This window comes from Tauraco erythrolophus, chromosome 9 (assembly GCF_009769465.1).
Source record: "Tauraco erythrolophus isolate bTauEry1 chromosome 9, bTauEry1.pri, whole genome shotgun sequence".
In the NCBI taxonomy this organism is placed as follows: domain Eukaryota; kingdom Metazoa; phylum Chordata; class Aves; order Musophagiformes; family Musophagidae; genus Tauraco; species Tauraco erythrolophus.
The window spans coordinates 5,179,850-5,200,131 of NC_141473.1; the positions used below are offsets into that span (position 1 = coordinate 5,179,850).

Here is a 20,282-nt window from a genome sequence, read left to right on the forward strand (position 1 = left end):
CCCCCGCCGGCCGGTGCGCGCGCAGCGCGGCGACGCGCCGGCCACGCCCCCGGCGCGGTCTCGCGAGGCCGGGGTGGGCCGGGCCGGGCCGAGGCACAACAAATATGGCGGCGGCGGCAGCGGTGGCGAGCAGCGGCCGCGGCGCGGGGCGGCGGCGGTGAGTGGTGTCCTTTCCTCAGTGCTCCCCGCCGGGAGCGGGCTCGGTGATGGCGGCAGCAGCCGTAGCCGTGGCACGCCCGCCCGGCGGCCGCGGGGTCTCTGCTGGGGCCTCCGTTGGGTGTGAGGGCGGCGGAAGCGCCGCGCTGGGGAGGCGGCTCTCGGCATCCCACGCGAAAAAAAAGGGGGGAAAGCAGGCGGGGGGAGCCGAGCCGCGCCGTCCGGGAGCGGGCCAGCCCGCGCAGCCCCTCGGCTCCTCCTGGGCGTTGAGGCCGGGGCATTCCCGGGTTCCCGTGCAGGGCTCCGGGGGCCGCGTCGCTTCCCGGCCACGCGTGAAGGCGGCGGAGGGAGCGCGGAGGAAACGCGGGGATGTTGGTGCCCCGGCTGGCGTGGGAAGAGAGCGGCGGAGCGCCCGGCAGCTTTCCGTGGCGGGGGTCGGCCCGCGGGGCTCGGCCCGGCGCTGCCATCCCTCTTCCCTCGTGCGGAACTCCGTGAGGAGGAGTAGGAAGGGCTCGGATGGGGTTTGGGATCCTTTCTCCTTTGTTATTTTAACTCATTTGCGTTGGAAAAGATGGGACTGAGACAGAGAGATCCCTGCCCTCTTCCCCTCCCGTTTTTTTTTTTCCTTAATTTCTTAAACGAAAATGGGACGCATACATGTGCTCTTAGTCACGTTATTTTATTCTCTTGTAATTACTGCAGTGTTGAGCACTTACCGTGTGAGTTAAACTACTGATTTTACTGTGTCCGAGTTGTTTTCTTTAGCAGAATTCCTTAGGGAAAATATTTATGACGTGTTTCAGCCTTGCAGATCCCTTGGTGCTTTTTAGACAGTAAACTTAATACACACCGGCAGTGTAATTAATGTTAAATCCAACAGTTGTGCCTGCGTAGAAAATAAATAACTGATGTTCGAGCTGTCAGTGTGTAAAGCTGGAGTAGTGGTCTGTGCAGAAAATGTCCTGTGTAAGTAGAACTCGAGGAGCATCTGGTGTGAGCAGCCTGCTGGATGTGGGAAACAAGAGCTGGTCTGCTCAGGTTCTGATAATTAAAATTGCATTTACTGGTTTGCAGTAGAGACACGGTAAGCATCTGATCCATATCCTCCTTCCCTGAAAAAGGGAACTGCTGGTTGTATAGCTGTGAAAAATACCAGGTAAAACCACAAAAAGTTATTTTGTGTGTACAAATGTAGAGGATTAAAGCGGTGTGCCAGTGGGGCAGTTTACCTACATTGACGTGAAAAAAAAAAAAAGAGATGAGTATTCTCAAATTGGTGAGGTAGAGAAAGGAAGTTTTATGCAGTTGATCCCCAAAATAATGTCTTTTCCTCGCTCAGATTTTAAAAATTTGGTGTAATTGTCTTTAAAAATTAAATTGTCTTAAGTAACATTAATTTTTACATTATAAAAGTAATCGATCAAATAATTTTTTGTGCCTTACACAAAGGGGTACACAGATTCTTCTGTGAAAATATGGCCCTTTAGCGTTGTTTCATGTTGAACCATTCAACATTTAGAATGGTTTAACTTTAAATTGTTGTTTCTTATTATTATAATTTAGTGAAAGTTGCCCCAGTCAGTACTGTACATTACCTTGTCTTGTATTTCTCTTCCATGTCTTTAATTGATATCCTCATATCTTTGTTTTATTGCAGGAGACACCAACAAATGGAACACAAATTAACTTAAGCCAACACAAGGCTGGTGACACCTGAAAGAGGGTAGGGAAAACTGATATGGAAAGATGTGTTCAAAAGTAATTTAATGGGGGTTATAACGGTAATAGGTGAGCACGTGCGGGTCTGATGTGAAAGAACATATTTGTCTGGATGCCAAAAGTGAACTAACACGTGTAAATAACTTTGAAAATACGGGAGAATGTGTTTAAATGTGGTCTTGAACTCAGGTCTTGAGTTTTTGTAAGTCACCTGATGTTTTGTTTAGTGGCTGTTGGAAAATGAAAAGATATTCTTATTGAAAACGTAGCATTATAAATTATTCCTGATTATAATCTGCAGGATTAATAATATGACTGACTTATTGCCCTCTTTCCAACCGAATCCTAAGTTTTGTCTTCACAAATTCGTTGCAAATTGAGACTCTAGAGGCTTGTCATTTGCAGTCCTAGAAAAGACCTCGACCAATGTCTTCCAGTGAATAATTAAATGGATTAAGACTTTTATGCAGGATAGAAAACTAAAATTTTGGAAGAACTGTGAAATACTGCTTTCTATAAGGCTTCTTTCCGTCTTTGCTAATCAGCGACGTTTGGTTGTTTTCCCAACATTACGGTTGCCATAACTGACTTACCCAACTCTGGGATTTTTTGAAGCCACATGTTCACCAGGGAAACTATTCAAATGCTCAGTGAGATGGAGGTGGCTTTCAGTGAGATACATGATGGAGTGGATGCAGTCTTTGAAAAGTTTTTGCTGAAATTGTAATTATTTTAGTAAAACTTATAGCAGTAGAGTGTTAGAACTCATCTTTCAAAACTTTTTTTTTTTTCAAGTTTCCTTCTTAAAACTTATGGGGAAGAACAATGGACTTACATTTCCTTTTTATCCTTCCAGGGAAAGTGGAGAAGCTGTGCTCAGTGCTTTCTATCTGGCCTGTTGGGAGTACATTTTGGAGCATGTTTGCCACTTAGCAGGGAATTAAAATTCAGGTACGATCCATTAAAAAAAAAGGCAAGCTGATTTTGATTATGATGTCATTTTGTCCAATTTGATATTGTCCTTACGTTACTGTTGCTGAAAATGGTTTTCCACAGTAATATGTGTTTGGTGATCTTCTAAAAATAATATTCTTATGGCTGTGGATTTGTGCATTGAGTCATGCTGTATGATAAAAGTAATCCTTCACTTAAAAAACCCCAAAAACTTGTTTTTATGAATGCATTCAAATTCAGTGACGTTTGCGGTTTGAAAATATTTTTCCTTCTAGACGCAAGAGGTTGTAAATGTAAAGAGTTAATATGGGTGAAAAGAAGCCAGAACCTTTGGACTTTGTAAAAGATTTTCAGGAATATCTTACACAGCAGACCCACCATGTAAATATGATTTCTGGATCAGTTAGCGGAGACAAGGAAGCGGAGACTCTTCAGGGAGGTAAGCTAATTTCAGTGCTATCAAGTTGGTTTTTTTTGAGAATAACTGCTCTGTTTACATTCCAGATAGTTATGCAGACTACTACAATTGTATGAAAGCATTTCTGATAGTTGTTTTCACATCACAAAAGATGTGTACGTACCTTGGTTTTAATCAGGGTTTGTTCATAGAATCATAGAATCGTCTGGTTGGAAGAGACCCTCAAGATCAACGAGTCCAACCGTTCACCCTGCGCTGTCAGAGTCCCTAAACCATGTTCCTCAACACCAAATCCACACGGTTTTTAAACACCTCCAGGGATGGGGACTCCACCACCTCCCTGGGCAGCCTGTTCCAATACTTCCCAACCCCATCTGTAAAGAAATTTTTCCTGATATCTGACCTAAATTTCCCCTGGCGCAGCTTGAGGCCATTCCCTCTTGTCCTGTCATTCATAACATGGGAGAAGAGACCGACCCCCATCTCCCTACAACTTCCTTTCAGGTAATGGTAGAGAGCGATGAGGTCCCCCCTGAGCCTCCTCTTCTCCAGACTAACCAGTGTCAGCTCCCTCAGCTGCTCCTCATAGGACAAGTTCTCTAAATCTTCACTAGTTTTTTTGCTCTTCTCTGAACTCGCTCCAGCACCTCAACGTCCTTCTTGAAGTGAGGGGCCCAAAACTGGACACAGTTGTGTCTATTGAAAGACCAAGAGCATGCAGAAGCAAAAGATATTTGGCCTGTTCTTACAGTATGGTAGATAGTATCCCACTGATTCTTGGCTGAAATCTGCTGCATTGTTCACAGCTGGGACAGAAGGTCATCAGAATGGTCTGGATCATCCTTCCGTTGAAGTTTCGCTGGATGAAAACGCAGCAGTGTTAGTGGATGAGTTTGAACGGACATTTGATGGAAAGTTAAAGTGTCGATACTGCAACTACGCCAGCAAAGGGACAGCACGGCTCGTAGAGCATATCAGAATTCACACAGGTAGGAGATGTTTTGCAGTACTTTGCTCTGAGGCATCGTGGTGTTAAGTCAGTGTTGTGATTTGTGTGTGAAGAGTTACTGTCTTCAAGCAGTGTGATCGTTCTTAGAGTTACTCAAAAATTAGAACTTTTATTTTTAATAAACTATTTTTTAAAGATGTGCCATGGTACAAAGGTGTGCCAAGGTATTTAAATGCAAATTCCTACCTACTTTTATTACCACAGACTACTGAATTTGAAGTAACTATATATGGGAGTAAAGTTTGGAATGAAAGCGTCAGTGTAAATTGAAGGGCCTGAAATGTAACTTCTAGTTTTTCCATGCTAATCAGAAAAGTGAAAAACGTACATGCTGCCACGTGGAGATATGTAGGGGCTTTTATTCCTCTGTTGTTTAACTATGAAAACATTCCTGTTTTGTACAGCGTTTTTGATGTGGAAGTACAAAACGTAAGAATAAAGTTTTCCTATTGGTAGGATGCTCAAATGTGAGGGCATAGCATCAAGTAAGGGATCAATGACAGTAATGAAAAGAAAAAAGACTTGCTGTGGCTTGCTTAAGAGCATTTGCCACCGTTGGGTTTATAAAACGGAAAAGCGAAACTCTAAATAAAGGTTAGAATATCCTAAACTGTTTGTGGAGTCAGCTCTGACTTCTTGGCAAATGAGAGAAAACACGCAAAAGGTCCTTTTGAAGTCTGGCTTGGGTGCTGCCGAGTACGTTACACCAATACAGAAGACTTTATGGCTGTTAACTAGAGCAGTAAGAAAAAAAAAATTGTATTCTGAAAAAAATGGAAGTTTTTACATGTTTCCAGTTTGGTATGGACTGTCCCAAAACTTTTCAGTGTTAAGGTTTCAGTGGTCTTGGGTAGGTGGCATTCTGGGGCTCGCTTTGAGGGAAACGTGTTGTTGTAACTTGGGTGTAACTGTGTCTTTCTTTAGGTGCAGTTGTTAGTCGGATTCTCACTGTGCTGTGCACTGGTGCTTCCACATGGTCACTCCCAGGATGTGTTTAGAGGAAGTCAGTGCTTCTCACACTGCTTTCAACAAGGAAAATGTGCAACCAACTAGGAATCTGAGAGTTCTGAGGTTCAGACTGAAGATCTTGTTAGTTCTGTTGTGCTGCCGTGAGCTACCTCTGTGTGTAGCTGTTGCTGTTTTCAGATTCCCAGGGGAAATTTTGTGTAGTTCCAACAGTGGCTAAAGTAACGTGAGTCGTGTACCTGCATTTGACGCGGCGTTAATGCCACGACTTGCCGCAGCTCTGCAAAGCTGCGGTGTGTTTTGGAGCACTTTTTTTGTCTAGTTTTTCATAAAGCAGTTACAGCTTCACCTACCGTTTGCCTCATATGGTATGTGGACAACGAGAGAGATTTTTCCTTTAACGACTTCACTCTGTGCAGTGCTGTTTCTGAGCTTGTGAAATGAGGCTGATGTGGTGGGAGGAACTATACTGCAGATCTGTGAACTGTGTAATTTAGGATGACTTTTAAATGGTACTTAAAGATGCAGAAGTAACATCAGCTTTAAAATTTCATGGCTTTTCAGTAGCATATAGCTATTGCCATCTAAAAACTTGCATCCCCAAGTCCACTGTTACTACTGGCTGGTTGTCAACATGAGCAGATGAACTGTTAGAGCTGTGATGAGAAACTAATTGCTACTAGAAGATGCTGGTATTGAGTGTTTGCTGATTCTTGAGATCGTTTTTGATGGCTTTGGTGTGCATGGAGTTCCTCAAACACAATGACTGGAGTAGTGTGTTGTTACTTAAGTCTAAAATTTATGACATTTCATATTAATAGAGAGCAAAAAATCAAATCTTCCTCCTTTAAATATCAAAATGGGTCAGCATTCCTTCTCGTACTCTGGGAAGTTGCCTACCTTTTGTATACTCTCAGATCTTAGGCTAACAGTTCTTTTGTGTTTTCAGAATGGTTTCTTACCCTGCTGCTGCTTTAGGGAGTAGAGGTCACTAAGTGGCTGGAGCTAGCAGGACAATACCTGCTGCAGATGACGAGCATTTCAACGTGGTTGTAGCATGATATGTACAAAATCGAGAGATTCCAAACAAAAATTGGGATGCTGAGAAACGTCCTCAAAAATCTCTGACCCAGTGGTCGTTATGCAGAAGCAAACATTCCGTGAGCTACACAAATTCTGGTTTTAGAGCAAAGCATGATATTTTGAGTCGTTCCTTATGGTTGTAGTATAGGATATTGTTAGTGTTGCGCCAGGAGAACGGAGCTTTACACGTGGGATGACTGTTGTCCCAGTGCTGCTGCAGATATTCCCGTTACCGGAGGGTGGACACATGACTCATTTCATCGAAGAAACTTTCACAAAGGTGCAAGGAAAAGGCAGCCAAATCGAGGGCGCACACACATCACTACTGCAAAATCATGCTGTCTGAATGATTCCCGATTCAGAAAGCTAGCTAGCAGTGAGAGAGGGACATAGGGGATGTCAGCCCACTCTGCCGTGGAAGAGCTTCAGCGATTTGGATGCACCTTCACGCAGTGAATGCTTTATAGCCAGGTTACTGCTCCAAACAAGTCTGATGCCTGATGAAATACCGGTAACTGTACAAGGGTAACAGTTCTTTTTCCTTAGCAGTCTATTCAGATTTATAACATAGACAAGATCTCAGGCTGCCAGAGGCCTTTTTCTGTACAGTTTCTCCTTTGCCTTTTTACAATACGTTTCGTATCCTTCATTTTAACACAGCACTCCATAGTGTCCAGATGGCAACACCATTTTCCCGTTACTTTAATGGCTCTTCAGAAAGCCCTGCTTTGTTCCTTTGTAGAGACAGGGGACTCCAAAACAAGGAAGGGTTTTTTTTGGGTTTGGTTTTCTTGTTTTTTTTTTTTTTTTCACTTAAGGGCAAGGAGATCCGAGACCTGAGTGTAGTTTTGCTCAGAAGCATGGTGGGAAAGTGTGGCAAAGGGCCAAGAAATGGATTGCATGAACTGTGAAGGCTCCGAGTGACTGAATCAGCATGAAACTAGGGCAGTGATAGCTGACTAGTAGCCTCAGAGCAATGTAAGTAAACAGATGATGCATCCTGGATGACATGCAAGTGCAGCAAGAAGCCTGCCAAAGTAATTATGACCCAGGCATGATCACACAACCATTATTAAGTGCAGTTTACTGCAGAACTAGCTTCATGCTGAGTCTGACAGCAGTGCAATTAGTAGTTCGCCAGCTGAGTTGTATTAGGGGCGTGCAACATGGGATGCAAATCTTGATCTCTGTGTAACCAGTTTAGAATGAAATAAGACCATTCAGGTTGTCAGTTCTTTGTGAATGCAGGGAGTTTGTCTTTTTACAACATTGTTTGTATCAAATATCAAGATCTTTACACGCATATTCATATCTGAATACATACATGTGCTTATGCAGAAATCATGGTTTCAGTTGGTGTAAATAAGGTACTTAGTGGTAGCACAAAAATTGCTCTCTTTCCTCTTGAGGAGCCAGTGATGTAGGGAAAAAAAAAATCTTCTATTCAATACCCCAGGCTGTGATTCCAAAGTGTGGGATGCTAAACATGGGAAGGACTTTCCGCGTCAGCCGCGTGCCATCTTATGGGGCCTGTCCAGTGCTTGCAGTGTAATAGCTGCCCTCGCTGCGCTCAGAGCTCTGGCTTTTACAGTTGCTCCAGATGGATTTTGAAAGATGTGTTGCCTTGTATATAAAGGAGTAGAAAATGCTTCAGAAAACCCCATAAAGGCTGAAGGGAAGGAGCCCACTCATGGTTTTTTGAAGTTTGTTGTGCTGTGTGGCCAGAGAATCAGTTGCACAACAGTGATTTAGAAATTGAGCCGGCGTTCTAGATAGGAAGATAAGCTGATGTTTCATTTCGACACCTGAACATGCATCGAATCCTTCAGGCACTTCTGACATTGTGGACTTGGATCTAAAAGCTCCTAAAAGATCAGCCTATGAAAGGAACGTCTCAAAGCACTATGTTACAAATGTGTTGGCCTGCAATTATGTTTGAAAGTTTTCTAAGTACTTTTAAAATGTTAATGTGAATATCTAAATATAATTTAATAGAAGAGCAAAGTCCTACCTGTCAGAAGGGAGAATACCTGACTGAGAGAGCACACAGCTTCTCCAGGGATTAGCTGGCTTTTGTTTTCTTTAATAACTCCTTAGCTACAGGGTTCTTTTTCAAAATCCAGCTCTTGAGTGGATGCGTGTGCACATGGGTTGTTTAGATGACAGTTCCAGGATGTTTAAAAGTAGGAATGTGTGTAAGATATCGAAAGGATACCCTCCCTGAACGTTAAACCATAGTTACCATTAAGAATGATTACATTGTGGTGGTACAGACATTCCTGTAGCCAACTGCTCCATTCTTCCACCAAATACCCAGCTAAACTTCAGCTTCAGAGTCACTGCAAGTCTCAACTGTTTGATTAGCAGCTCCCAGCTAGCTTTGTTCCCTGAAAAGCCTTTTCCAGGCACTCTGAGATGCTGTAGTATAACCTATTCTAATTTTCCAGGTGAGAAGCCACACAGATGCCATTTGTGTCCCTTTGCATCAGCTTACGAACGCCATCTGGAAGCTCACATGCGATCGCATACTGGTGAAAAACCGTACAAATGTGAATTGTGTTCCTTCCGCTGCAGTGACAGGAGCAACTTATCTCACCACCGCAGGCGCAAACATAAAATGGTGCCTATCAAGGGTGCCAGGTCTTCCCTCAGCAGCAAGAAGATGTGGGGGGTTTTGCAGAAGAAGACCAGCAATTTGGGGTACAGCAGAAGAGCGTTAATTAATTTGAGCCCGCCTTCCATGGTGGTTCAGAAACCAGACTATCTTAATGATTTCACTCATGAAATCCCGAATATCCAGACTGAAACGTACGAGGGTATGACAAAAACAACCCAGAGCAGCGCGTTGCCGAGAGATCCACAAGACCTTATGGTAGATAATCCTTTAAACCAGCTCTCTACGTTAGCTGGACAGTTATCGAGCTTGCCACCTGAAAACCAAAATCCAGCCTCTCCCGACGTTGTTCCATGTCAAGAGGAAAAGCCTTTCATGATACAGCAGCCTGCTGCCCCCGCGGGAGTTTCGGCTGCGTCAGCAAATATTCCTCAAAGTTCATCTCCAACCAGCCCAGATCCTCGTCCTGCACACAATCAAAGGAACTATAGTCCGGTGGCAGGTCCCAGCAGTGATCGCAGTGCCCACACCAGTACTCCCAGCATAAGTAACAGTCAGCCAAGTACTCCAGCTCCAACCCTTCCGGTTCAGGACCCTCAGCTTCTGCATCACTGCCAACACTGTGACATGTACTTTGCGGACAATATCCTTTATACTATTCACATGGGATGTCATGGATTTGAAAATCCTTTTCAGTGCAACATATGTGGGTGTAAGTGTAAAAATAAGTATGACTTTGCTTGCCATTTTGCAAGAGGCCAACATAGTCAACATTGACTGAGAACACGCCTTTGTTTAGTTTTTTAACATATTACAGTATATTTTTCATACTTGCTGAAGGAAAGCTTGCACGTTCCCGTAAGGAATGTTCACGTTAATCAGTTCGACAAAGGAGGCAAACTTATTTCTATGTCGTTGTAAAACTTGCCAGGGAGATTTTTGTATAGGATGTGGTTGTTATTTTATATGTAGCCTTTCAAAAGAGCTGAGAGTGCTATAAGAATTGGAATTCATTTACATGCTTTGGTTGCTAAATTTAAGTTGCTTGCACATTAGTCAACGTTCTAAAAATGTAGAAGCAGAGCGTGTGTCCTGAAACACAGGATGCAATTATTGGACTATTTACTAGGCAAAACGAAATATATTAACCATAAAATATGAAAGGTTAATGCAGTGATGCATATGGGTACTTTGGAGACATATTTATCCTTAAAAACTTACCCACCCTAAACTAGAAAAACAAACAGAAGCAACTTTCACGTACAAAGTCAATTCGATATAAAACTTGCTTTAATCCGTTGAAGGTTAATATTAAGTTTTTGCTTAGTATAGTCTAAACTCTTCATGCTAGGGCTCAAACACTAATTTAACTATTATTTTTAAAACATCACAAAACTAGAATATAACAGGTTTTTGTGAATGAGACTCTGGTAGGAATAGCGAAAGAGTTAAAAGCTTGTCATTCAGTAGTTGTACAAAGGAATAATTAAACATGACACCTCAGTTTACGCTTACCAAAATTTTTACACGTCATTCTTTTTAAAAGGAGGTAATTTTTAAACAGTCATAATAAAGAGCTTGTAGAACTAATATATATTCCGTGAGATTTTTAACTGCCTTAAATTAATTTGTACAGATATTTAAAATTTGCACAATTGGACTTCTGTCTTGCTGATAGAAGTTCTAATAGAAACAGACAAGAGGTTTACAAATTAAAAATCACTCGTTCAGTTTTATCTCGGGCCAGGCCACAGCTGATAGGTTGCCTGTATGTTTGAAAGTTGTATAATCTGGTTTATCGTGAACTTCGGATAGATTGGAAGTCAGTTTGTCTCGTCCTCTCCCCCCAGATTTGTCCTTTTGGTGTACTGGGAATAAGGGGAAGGGCTTCTGGGGTTTGTGAACTGTTCATGCAGTAGGCAAAGGCTTGCTGCTGGCTGCGTCTGAAGTCCTTGGCATTAATGATCGTGGGTGGCAAAGGGTGGCTAAAGAAAGTCCGTTGCACATGTTTGGTTTTTTTTCTGCTGTACATCTTAGAAGCACCTAGGCTAACGGACAGGTACCTTGATATAAACTGCAATAAAACATCCTGGCAAAATTAATAAAAACTCTTTAATATGCTACACAGGAATTTGTAGTGTTTCCAGAAAGTGAAGAACTGTTACTTCTCCCGTATTTAGACATGCACTTTTGCCTTAGTTTGTTTTACTTGAGACAAATTAAAGCTTCCCTTATATATTCCTCTTTTACTATCAGCAGAATACGGCAGCGAATGCGTTTTGTTAAAAGCAGGAAGGTTTGATCCATGTTCTGCAAGCCAGAGGTTGGAATCTGAATAGCGAATGTTTGGCTTATTTAAATTTATATTGTTATGGGAGCTAGAGTTTCCTGAAGCCAATAGGAAAACTTCCAATGACTTCAGTGTAAGATCAACACAGGAAAAACCACCCTTCTGAGAATTTTACCTTTAGAGGTGATTTTGATTTTAATGAATTAGAAATTTGGGAACTAACTATGTTTCTCTCTACCCAACTTACCTACTGTTGAATTTTCCGTGCTTAAGCGACCAGTTGAAGGAACTGGATTCTTGGCTGCACATAATCTTGTAGTAATGAGGTCAGAAATATGCCATTGAAGTATTTCCAGTGTAGTGAAGACGAATGATAATGCACTATCGCTCGTAAAAACACTTTTGGTTTCAGGCCTGGTTCAAAATCCGTTTTGGTGGATTTGTAAATCAGAATATAATTTCTGTCCTTTCATAGTGACGCTCTTCATAATTCCCAAATATCTCTTTGTTGCTTTGTACTTTTACAATTTATAAGGAAAACAGCAACTCTGTGTGCAAAAATATACAGTCTCTTTTATTTTAAGGACTAAAAGTTGACTGAACTAGAATCCAGTAGGAATTTACTGCTCCTGTACAGCTTTTATAAAAACATGACGCTTCCAGTCAGAAAATAATGTAGAAATGAGAGCAGCTCTCTTTTGACCCTGTATTGACATGTCCTAAAATCTGAATTTGGCTCAAATACGATACTACAAACGTTACTGTTAAAGACCATTACAATTAGAGATGCATAGAGGTCATTTTCCTTGCCCTTGGATAGACGATGTAATGTTTCATTCCTAGGCTTTAGCAACTCCAAGGAGACTTCTGAAATGGTGGTGCTCCAAGGAGCACCTTCTAATACTGGATGATGCCGATTACAACAGCTAAACTCTCCTTGGTTTGCAGCTCCCACCTTTCTTCCCCTTGGTACCAGTAGGGAGATTAATTCCTGTGTGCACAAACGTTTAAGATGTTGTCCTTCCATTCCGTTGATGCGGTTTCGGATCCATTAGGACTTTCATTGGCAGTGCCTGTAAACATTATGCTTTTCTTTTTGCGTTGGCTAATGATTTAGAAAAATGGCTTCTGAACCATGATGTCCCTGAAGGGAATTTTAGGTGGGAGAAAAGTTAGGTCACTAGTAGAGGTGGTGGTAGCAAGAGGAAGCCTGCAGGACCTTACTGAAAAAGGCCCTCATTTAGGAGGTGATCCTCTGTTGCGGAGGAGTGTGTGTGCTTAATAATAGAACTCAGTATGAAAAAAAAAAAAAAAGTACTCCCAAACCTTACAAATTGTTGCTCAAATGTATTTGAATTCTGCTGACTTCATACCGTTGTTTCTGCTTCAAAGTACCCAAGGAAAATTACATTAGCCTGAACATCTAGAAACTGTTGGACAGAGATAAAACTGTTGTTCCGTCGTTCCTTGTGCAAGCTCCTGTTGGCAGGTGACATTCTTAGGCAGCAGCAGGCTTCGGTGTTCATCCCTTGATTCTGCAGCCAGATCCGTGGGCAGATCCCTGCTAGGTAATGCGTCCACCCAGAGGGTCACCCCCTGGATTGGGATTCTTCACTTTTCACCGTAATACTGTGTGTCGGGTTGTGCCAAACGGTCCCGCTACTAATCTGGTTCCTTCTGTCTACTGAGCAGCTTGGAAGGTGTCTTTTTGTATGATTTTATACATACTGCTTACTATAATTTAAAGACCAGGAATTAGTACTGGGAAGTTGTTACGGAGTATGATCCTGACGATTCCCTGCACAAGCAGGCCTTACTCGGAGTCAGTGAGAGGTAGTCAGGAATCATGGATGGAGTCCTCGGTTAGTCGGACTTTTCAGATTGAGTTCTCCCTGTGCTACACTGCACTAATTAGTTCTTTTTTTAAAAAAAAAACATTAATTTGTTTGTTTTTTTTTAAAAACCAAATCCTTACGAGGTGGTGATTAGCATTTTAACTTGTATTAACAGGCAAGTTTGGGAATGAGCTGAAATTTTTCCATAGCTTGACTCTGTTAACTTCTGTAGTTGCGAAACATGAACTTTGTGGGGGTCTTTGTTTTGATTGTAATAGATTATTGTATAGATTTGTTGACATTTTTGACCTGCACTATTCATAATATTCTCAATACAGACTTAATATTTTGAGACTGAGTATCCCAATGAACGTGCAAGTATTCGACTGAAGATCTTGGTGGATTATCTCAGTTAATACTTAAACCAACTGTGAAGCAGCTAATAGGGAAAAAGTTGTGGGTTTTTTTCACAGATACAATGTTTAGATGAAGAGGATTTTGACGTAAAATGTTGATTGGCATTTTAACATAAAACTCAGTGCTGGAGGACGTGTTCCAACATTGTTTCCTAGCAAAATGATCTGTTGCTGTTTGTTTTGTTTCAGAATGTTTGGAGGAATTTGGTCCTGGTTGGTTTTTGTTTTGTTTGTTTTTCTTTTTGACGAAGGGAATGTAATTTAGAAGTCTTCACTGGCAAGTTTTCTGTTAATTTTAAGCTTATTTGAAAATCTACAGCAAATGGATGTTCTGCTGCAGGAAATCTGTTCCCTGCTGAAGCATTTTTCATTGAGCAATCTTTGTGTATGTGCTTCGAAGTCCCGGCTTTGTTAATAATATGTATTTCAGTGTAAAGAGCATATTTTGTATGCAAAAATGAAACCTGTTAGAGTTACTGTAAAATAAATTTTGTGTAGTGAATGTTTTCAGATGACAAGGTTAATTCTGAAATAACTTGACTCTATCTAGTGTAGTTCATGTTGTGAAGCTTTGCTTTTGTAAGATACGAATAAAATAACACTTTCTAATTAAGCTTCGTCTTAATTCTTCTTAATTATGTATGCTTCGACAGCTGGAACTGGTGAACTGCTCATGACCAGCTATGATCTAGATGTGGTATGGAAGGTAAGCTTACCTTTTGTTTTTATGTTACAGCCTGCTTAAGTTGAAAGTGCTTAATTTTAGTGCTGAGCCAGGACATTCTTTTACTTCTTTCCACTGTTGATCTTGCACGTTTGGTCATCTTCCAGATTCTTTGTGTCCTCATACTTTTGTTTCTTTATCAAGTGCTTGTGTGCCAGAAAGTAGAGTTTTTATCACGGTAAAGCAGTTGTCACTGCGTGCGGAACTTCTGTCTATGTTGTTATTAGCAACCTTGAAGGCAGCACCAAATGTTAAGTTCCTTTGGACACTGGAGTTAATCCTACGTGCGTGCAACTCTCAAGGGCCTTCGTTTAACTCTAATTTCTTGGTTTTTGTGAAGCTTCTGTCACAAAAACAAGCAGAGAGGCCAAGAGCCTGATCTAAAAATGGGGCTTAGGAACCTGAAGCAGGACTTGACTTAAACTTAGGTGCTGACATCCTGACTTTGGATGCTGTCGCTCATTGTCAACCTGCTTCGTGCTTGAAACACTAAACTCCATCTCACTTGTTCTGATACCATCCCAGGCGCGTATTCTCAAAACGTGCAGCCACCTGTCTGGCAAAGCAGAGCAGATCACCATCCAAGGTGCTCCTCAAAACCTCAGCTGGAGGAAGCTCTGAGAAAACTGATCCAGCTTGAAGTTAGTCCCGCTGTAAGCAGGAGAAAGGACTGGATAGGTGCTCCTCCCAGGCTAACTTTTCCTGTGATGCTGTGAAATTTGAAATCTAAGGATGGTTTGTTGTTGGCTTGATCTTCAAAGTCAAACACTGTGCTAGACTGTATTTCTCTTCCATAATATGGGGAGAAGAGTTAAGGAAGGCACAGGCCTCCAGAGAAGGAAGCCGTATCTCTCAGGTGTTTTTAGCTGTACTATTGAAATCAAGTATTGCATTTGAAACGCTCTGGACTCTTTAAAAAAAAAACCACCCAATGCTTTCTGTGTCATTATTTTGAAATGTATTTATTAACTACATTGACTGCCTCCTGTTGGAATGAAGAAATTACACTTGTAGCAGGGTCAAAACACTGATTTTGTATACAAATCTGGTGTTTCCAATGATTTCCTTGCCGCAAGTCTTCCAGGAATTCTGCTTTAAGTTTGTTGAGTTCTTCTGCCAGGCTCTTCATCTCACTTGGGAGTATGTTTTTATCTAAAAGAAAATTAAAGCTCAACTTTTTTTGTCTAAAGACAAAATTTACAGACTTTGACTCACATTCTATAACTAACTTTGACCAGAATTCTGAAGGGGACTGCCTCGGTTACACCTGCAGGGTTCGGATTCCTTAGCAATTTACCCCAAGGGAAGTTCATTGGGAATGTGTTGTGTGTACCTTTTGCGTCCTTCATTGCCTGAGAGATGATGCGTCTGCACGTCTGATCAGCCTGATGGACAGCACTGGCGGCACAGATTGCTCGATCTGCTTCCTGTCCAGGGTGACCAACAGAAAGAAGAACACAAGTAAACACGTTACATTCGATTCAGACTGTCACCAGCTCTGAAGTGCTCTTTGAAAACAAGGAGTGCATTAGCAGCAACTCGGTGACTGGCACCATGTGTGTCTGCTTCTCTGAATTCAGAGGTGGGTGTGCGTATCCGGGTGCCTGACAGAGTCAGATTCTTTGTGTGAAGAAGGAACAGCAACATCAGGAAGCGAATGTTGTTGTCCTCAGTGCGATGTGACGTCTCCAAAAGACAGTTTTTTTACTACTGTAGTACATGTAGCAGTATTCTTAAAGGCAGTTCGGTGGTTTAACTTAATCAGGTGACAGAAGTTCCTGTTTCAAAGAGGACAAACTTTCCTGTGTGTGCTTGTGCAATCAAGAAACGCAATGGGTGTTTCTCAATTTCTGTCATGCTAGGGCCATGGCTTTAAACTGAAAGAAGGGAGATTTCAATTACATATAGGGAACAAGTTTTTTACAATGAGGGTAGTGATGCACTGGAACAGGTTGCCCAGAGGAAGTTATGGCTGCTTCATCCCTGGAAGTGTTCAAGGCCAGGCTGGATGAGGCTTTGGGCAACCTGGTGTAGTGGAGGGTGTCCCTGCCCATGGCAGGGGGGTTGGAAGTGGATGATCTTTGAGGTCCCTTCCAACCCAAACCATTCTATGATAACTAACTCATCCACCATCAGCTGAAAGAGCTGTGGCTGTGAAGACAAGCAGGGCTACCTTTTGCTCAGTATTTTCCTCGATTTGCTTCACTGGATTTTCCAAAGCAGAGGCCAGCAAACTAATTACCTGCTCACTAAGAAAAGAAACAAAAGAGTAAACCACATTAATCAAACAGTTTCACTGAAGATTTTTCTTTCATTTTGTAATGACACCTCATCACAGAAAAAAAATGTGAGTTTTCAGTTAAATTTATAGGGCAATCAATGAAATAATCTTTATACAACCAGTTAAATGAAAAACAATTACAACTAAAACTACAGCCAATTATTTCAAGTCTTAATGTTTCAGATAATTTACATAAAATTTCAACAACAGTTTAGAAGTACAGTTTGTTCTGAGGTTAACTCTGCAAAGAACAATGGCTGTGAGTTACCAACAATTGGCTTCTGTTGTGTGGCTTCCAAAAATCACCATGCGGAATATTCTTCACATTCTGTTTAGTAAAAAGCTTCTATCCACTTGTTTAGGGAAAACAGTACTTAGTGAAAACCCGAGTGTCAATACAGTAACATACTCGTCCTCTGAAGTGCAATCCAAACTTTTCAGAATGAGGCTGTTCCGTTCCCAAGCGTTTTTCTTGAGATCGGGCATTTCTATTTTTCTTGCCATTAGATATATTGTCTGGTCAGGTAACGGGTGACTTCTGAGACGATTTCTCTGCAAGCAGCACTCAAGCGGACACTCTAAAAATAACTGGCAGAAGCTCAAGGAATCTAAAAGAACATAAACAATTTTACCTTTGAACAGTTCAAGTAAAAATTTGAGAGCGACGTGTACGCGAAAGGCTTTACATCAATGAGTAACTTCTATGCTAGTTCTGAGCCTAAAAAGAATACCAAATATTTTACCTTCAAGGCTGCTCAAGGAGTAATTTCTGAGATCAATTTCTAATATATTGAACTATAATTGAGCTATTTCTAATAATACGGTAGTGAAGTCGATTTTTACTATACTGTAGGAATCTAGCAATTAATGGCAAATGTTTCACAAAAGCACGTAAAGAAAGGCAGCAAAAGCACACCGAGCTTCCTAGAAAGCTGAAAAAGTCGTTACGCATAGGAACAAGGAGTAATTACATTTTCGAGCCAGCTGGTACACCTCGTATCTCATGCTCTGGTAGTAAAAGTTGTCATCCAGGATGAGGTAGAGCGGCCCAGACGTGGTGGCGTGTTCCCAGGAACCGTCGGCGTCGCTTCCGCTGGGGAGAGCAGCCCCTGCCCGCGGCAGCAGGCCAGGAAGCGCTCCCAGGCTGGCCGGGCGGCGGCGGCGGGGGCGGACAGCGGCTCCCCGGTGACCAGTGCCCGCAGGAAGCGCTCCAGGCACTCCAGCAGCTCGCGCCGGCTCCGCTTCCAGCGGGACAGCTGCGGAGGGAGGCGGCGGAGGGGTGAAGGCCCGCACGCCCGCGACCCCCGCCCCGCCGCCGAACCCCCGCGACCCCCGCCCCGCCGCCCGTCTCCCCGGGCCCCGTCGCGCCGCACGAAGGACGCGCCGCGTTGCCGGGCAACGGCCGCCGCCACCGCGCGGCGGCTGGCCAATGAGAGCAGAGAGCGCGCGGCAGGAAGGCGGAAGCCGCACTGACCAATGGGGACGGCCCCGCCGGGAAAGCCTCCGGCGGGATGAGCTCGTCGTAGGTGAGGAGAGCGCAGGCCCAGCCCGGGCGCTGCGGCAGGCGGCGGCGCAGGGCGCGGGCCAGGGTGGACTTGCCGGCCGCCGGCAGCCCGCACAGCACGCACAGCCCCACCGGGGCGCGCCCGGCGCCGCGCGGCCGCCCCTCCGCCGCCAGCGCTGCCCGCAGCCCGGCCGCGGCTGCCGAGTCCCGACCGCCGCCGGCCGCTGCTCTGCGCATGCGCGGGGCCGGGCCCGCCCCCGCCGGGCCGTCATGGCGGCGGCGCCGGGGGCGGTGAGGTCCGTTCTGACCGTGCGCGTGAAACAGCCGGTTTCCTTCAGCTTTATTTTGGTCATAAATCCAATAATACGCTTTAGGGAACGCAGAGCGGCTGAGCGGTCCCGTGTGTGCCCAGCGGTGGCTTTTTTTGACGGTCAGAAATCACGATACTGCCGAGTGTGCCGACACCGGCGATTAGTGTGGAATTGCATTATTGTAATGTGCTTGTTAATAAGGTCTAAACGACAGGAATATTTAGTTGATAATACAAATTTAAGACTCTAAGGAATTAAGGAAGACGACACTTCTTTGGCAGACGCTTCTTGCCCGTGCAGATTCTCGCCTGCAGTGTATTTTGGGTTCTTTGTCCAGCTCTCCTGGGAAATGGCCATCCAAGGGGTTAGACATATTTTCTTGGTGAGCTGATTCCATAATTTGTTCACTCTTTGGCTAGCTCACATTCCCAAAGGTTACACTTGAGCACAGTCGGTGTGTGATGCACTCTTCTGTGTGCAGATGGATTCATGTCCACAGCTTTGTCATTGCCGGTGAGTTTTTCTTGCTGTGGCAGCTCCTTTTCCATTAGTTGGCGTTTTGGCAAACTGTGTAACTGCGTACGTTTTCTTTTAAACTGGTGCCGTTTCTCAGCTGTCATGTTAAGAAGGACAGAAGTTAACTGTGGCTTTTGTGTTGGAATCTGTTTGTAGCAAAGCTCTCAAGCTGTAATAACCAGTAAACACCAAACCGCTGTGAAGTTGTCTAATGGATTTCCCAATTTACCATGTTTTCTGTAACAGCAGAGATGGCTCCTTTCTTTTAGACTCAGGTATGTCATCGACAGGGTTCTTTCCGTAGCTACTGTCCCTGTATGAGGTTACTTTTATAAACTACATAGAATCATGGAATCATGGAATGGTTAGGGTTGGAAGGGACCTCAAAGATCATCCAGTTCCAACGCCCCTGCCATGGGCAGGGACACCCTCCACTACACTAGGTTGCCCAAAGCCTCATCCAGCCTGGTCTTGAACCCTTCCAGGGATGGGGCAGCCACAGCTTCTCTGGGCAACCTGTTCCAGTGCCTCACCACCCTCACAGTGAAGAATTTCTTCCTTATATCCAATCTAAATCTCCCCTCTTTCAGTTTAAATCCATCACCCCTTGTCCTATCACTACACGTCCTTGTAAAAAGTCCCTCTCCAGCTTTCCTGTAGGCCTTTTAAGTACTGGAAGGCTGCAATAAGATCCCCCCCAGAGCCTTCTCTTCTCCAGGCTGAACAGAAGACTGGACAGAACAGTTACAAGACCTTGTCTTGTTCAGAGAAGAACTGAACAGTTACTTGAACTGGAAGGTGATGCAGCTCGTGGGTAATGAGAGGTGGGATCTGGATGCCACCTCTGACACGGTTGCATTGGAGCCAAGGCTCAGAGCCAGGCGTAGGAGCTGTGCCCGAGCCCGATGTGCGGGTACGGCTGCGTTCAGCAGGTGCCAGGGAGGTCCCTGGCAGTGCAGTGCCAAGAGGGGCCAGGAGGCCGACAGACTGCAGACTTCCCCAGAGGTCAGCCCACGTTCTCATCTCCACAGCAGCGTCTGACTAGAGGTGAATAAATTACGTCTGTGAATAACCAAATTCACTTCTCTGGCCTGCAGGTAAGGCCGCACTGCGGAAGAGTCCCATTCCCTGACGCTGTTAGAGATTTAATCTAACAAGAGCTGACCTTCGGGCTTCTGGTTTAAAAGAACCAAGAGGTGAGGTAGAAGAGGCACAGATACAGCCAGAAGCAATTAGCAAAGTAGTGGAATGTTACAAAATCTGTGTTCAGTGCCTCTTGGTATCCAGTCTGTTCCAGAGGTACGTGCTTTCAGAAGGAGTTTTGGCTGCACCAGGAGGTGACCGGAGGACTGCAGTCTCCAGGTTTTTTTCAGACCAGTTACTTGTCAGAGTTGGTTGAGGGTTCCCAAGAAACTTTTCAGACAACTGGTCTAGGCGGGACTGTGGGTCGTTGAGGTCCTGAAGGAACTGCAGGAAACTGGGTTGA

General features: G+C 43.8%; 2 protein-coding genes across 3 annotated transcripts; one reads left to right on the forward strand and one right to left on the reverse strand.

Moving 5' to 3' along the window:
- Positions 1 to 129: 129 nt before the first annotated feature.
- Positions 130 to 11,840, forward strand: IKZF5 (IKAROS family zinc finger 5). Of its 2 annotated transcripts, none has more exons than XM_086616639.1 (6): positions 130 to 157; positions 1,814 to 1,879; positions 2,732 to 2,826; positions 3,105 to 3,268; positions 4,054 to 4,236; positions 8,753 to 11,840. In XM_086616639.1, the coding sequence occupies exons 4-6, from the start codon at positions 3,136 to 3,138 to the stop codon at positions 9,694 to 9,696; spliced, it is 1,260 nt and encodes a 419-aa protein (XP_086472765.1). In that variant the 5' UTR covers positions 130 to 157; positions 1,814 to 1,879; positions 2,732 to 2,826; positions 3,105 to 3,135; the 3' UTR covers positions 9,697 to 11,840. The 2 variants fall into 2 exon arrangements, with proteins under 2 accessions (XP_086472765.1, XP_086472764.1); XM_086616638.1 differs by lacking the exon at positions 130 to 157 and adding an exon at positions 914 to 1,312.
- A 3,287-nt stretch (positions 11,841 to 15,127) lies between these two features.
- Positions 15,128 to 18,206, reverse strand: PSTK (phosphoseryl-tRNA kinase). The gene is made up of 7 exons (XM_086616797.1): positions 17,940 to 18,206; positions 17,556 to 17,721; positions 17,437 to 17,520; positions 16,875 to 17,073; positions 16,335 to 16,433; positions 15,518 to 15,627; positions 15,128 to 15,336 (listed from the first exon to the last, which is right to left on the reverse strand). Exons 1-7 carry the CDS (start codon positions 18,204 to 18,206, stop codon positions 15,131 to 15,133), a joined length of 1,131 nt encoding a protein of 376 aa, XP_086472923.1. The 3' UTR covers positions 15,128 to 15,130.
- Positions 18,207 to 20,282: the final 2,076 nt, after the last annotated feature.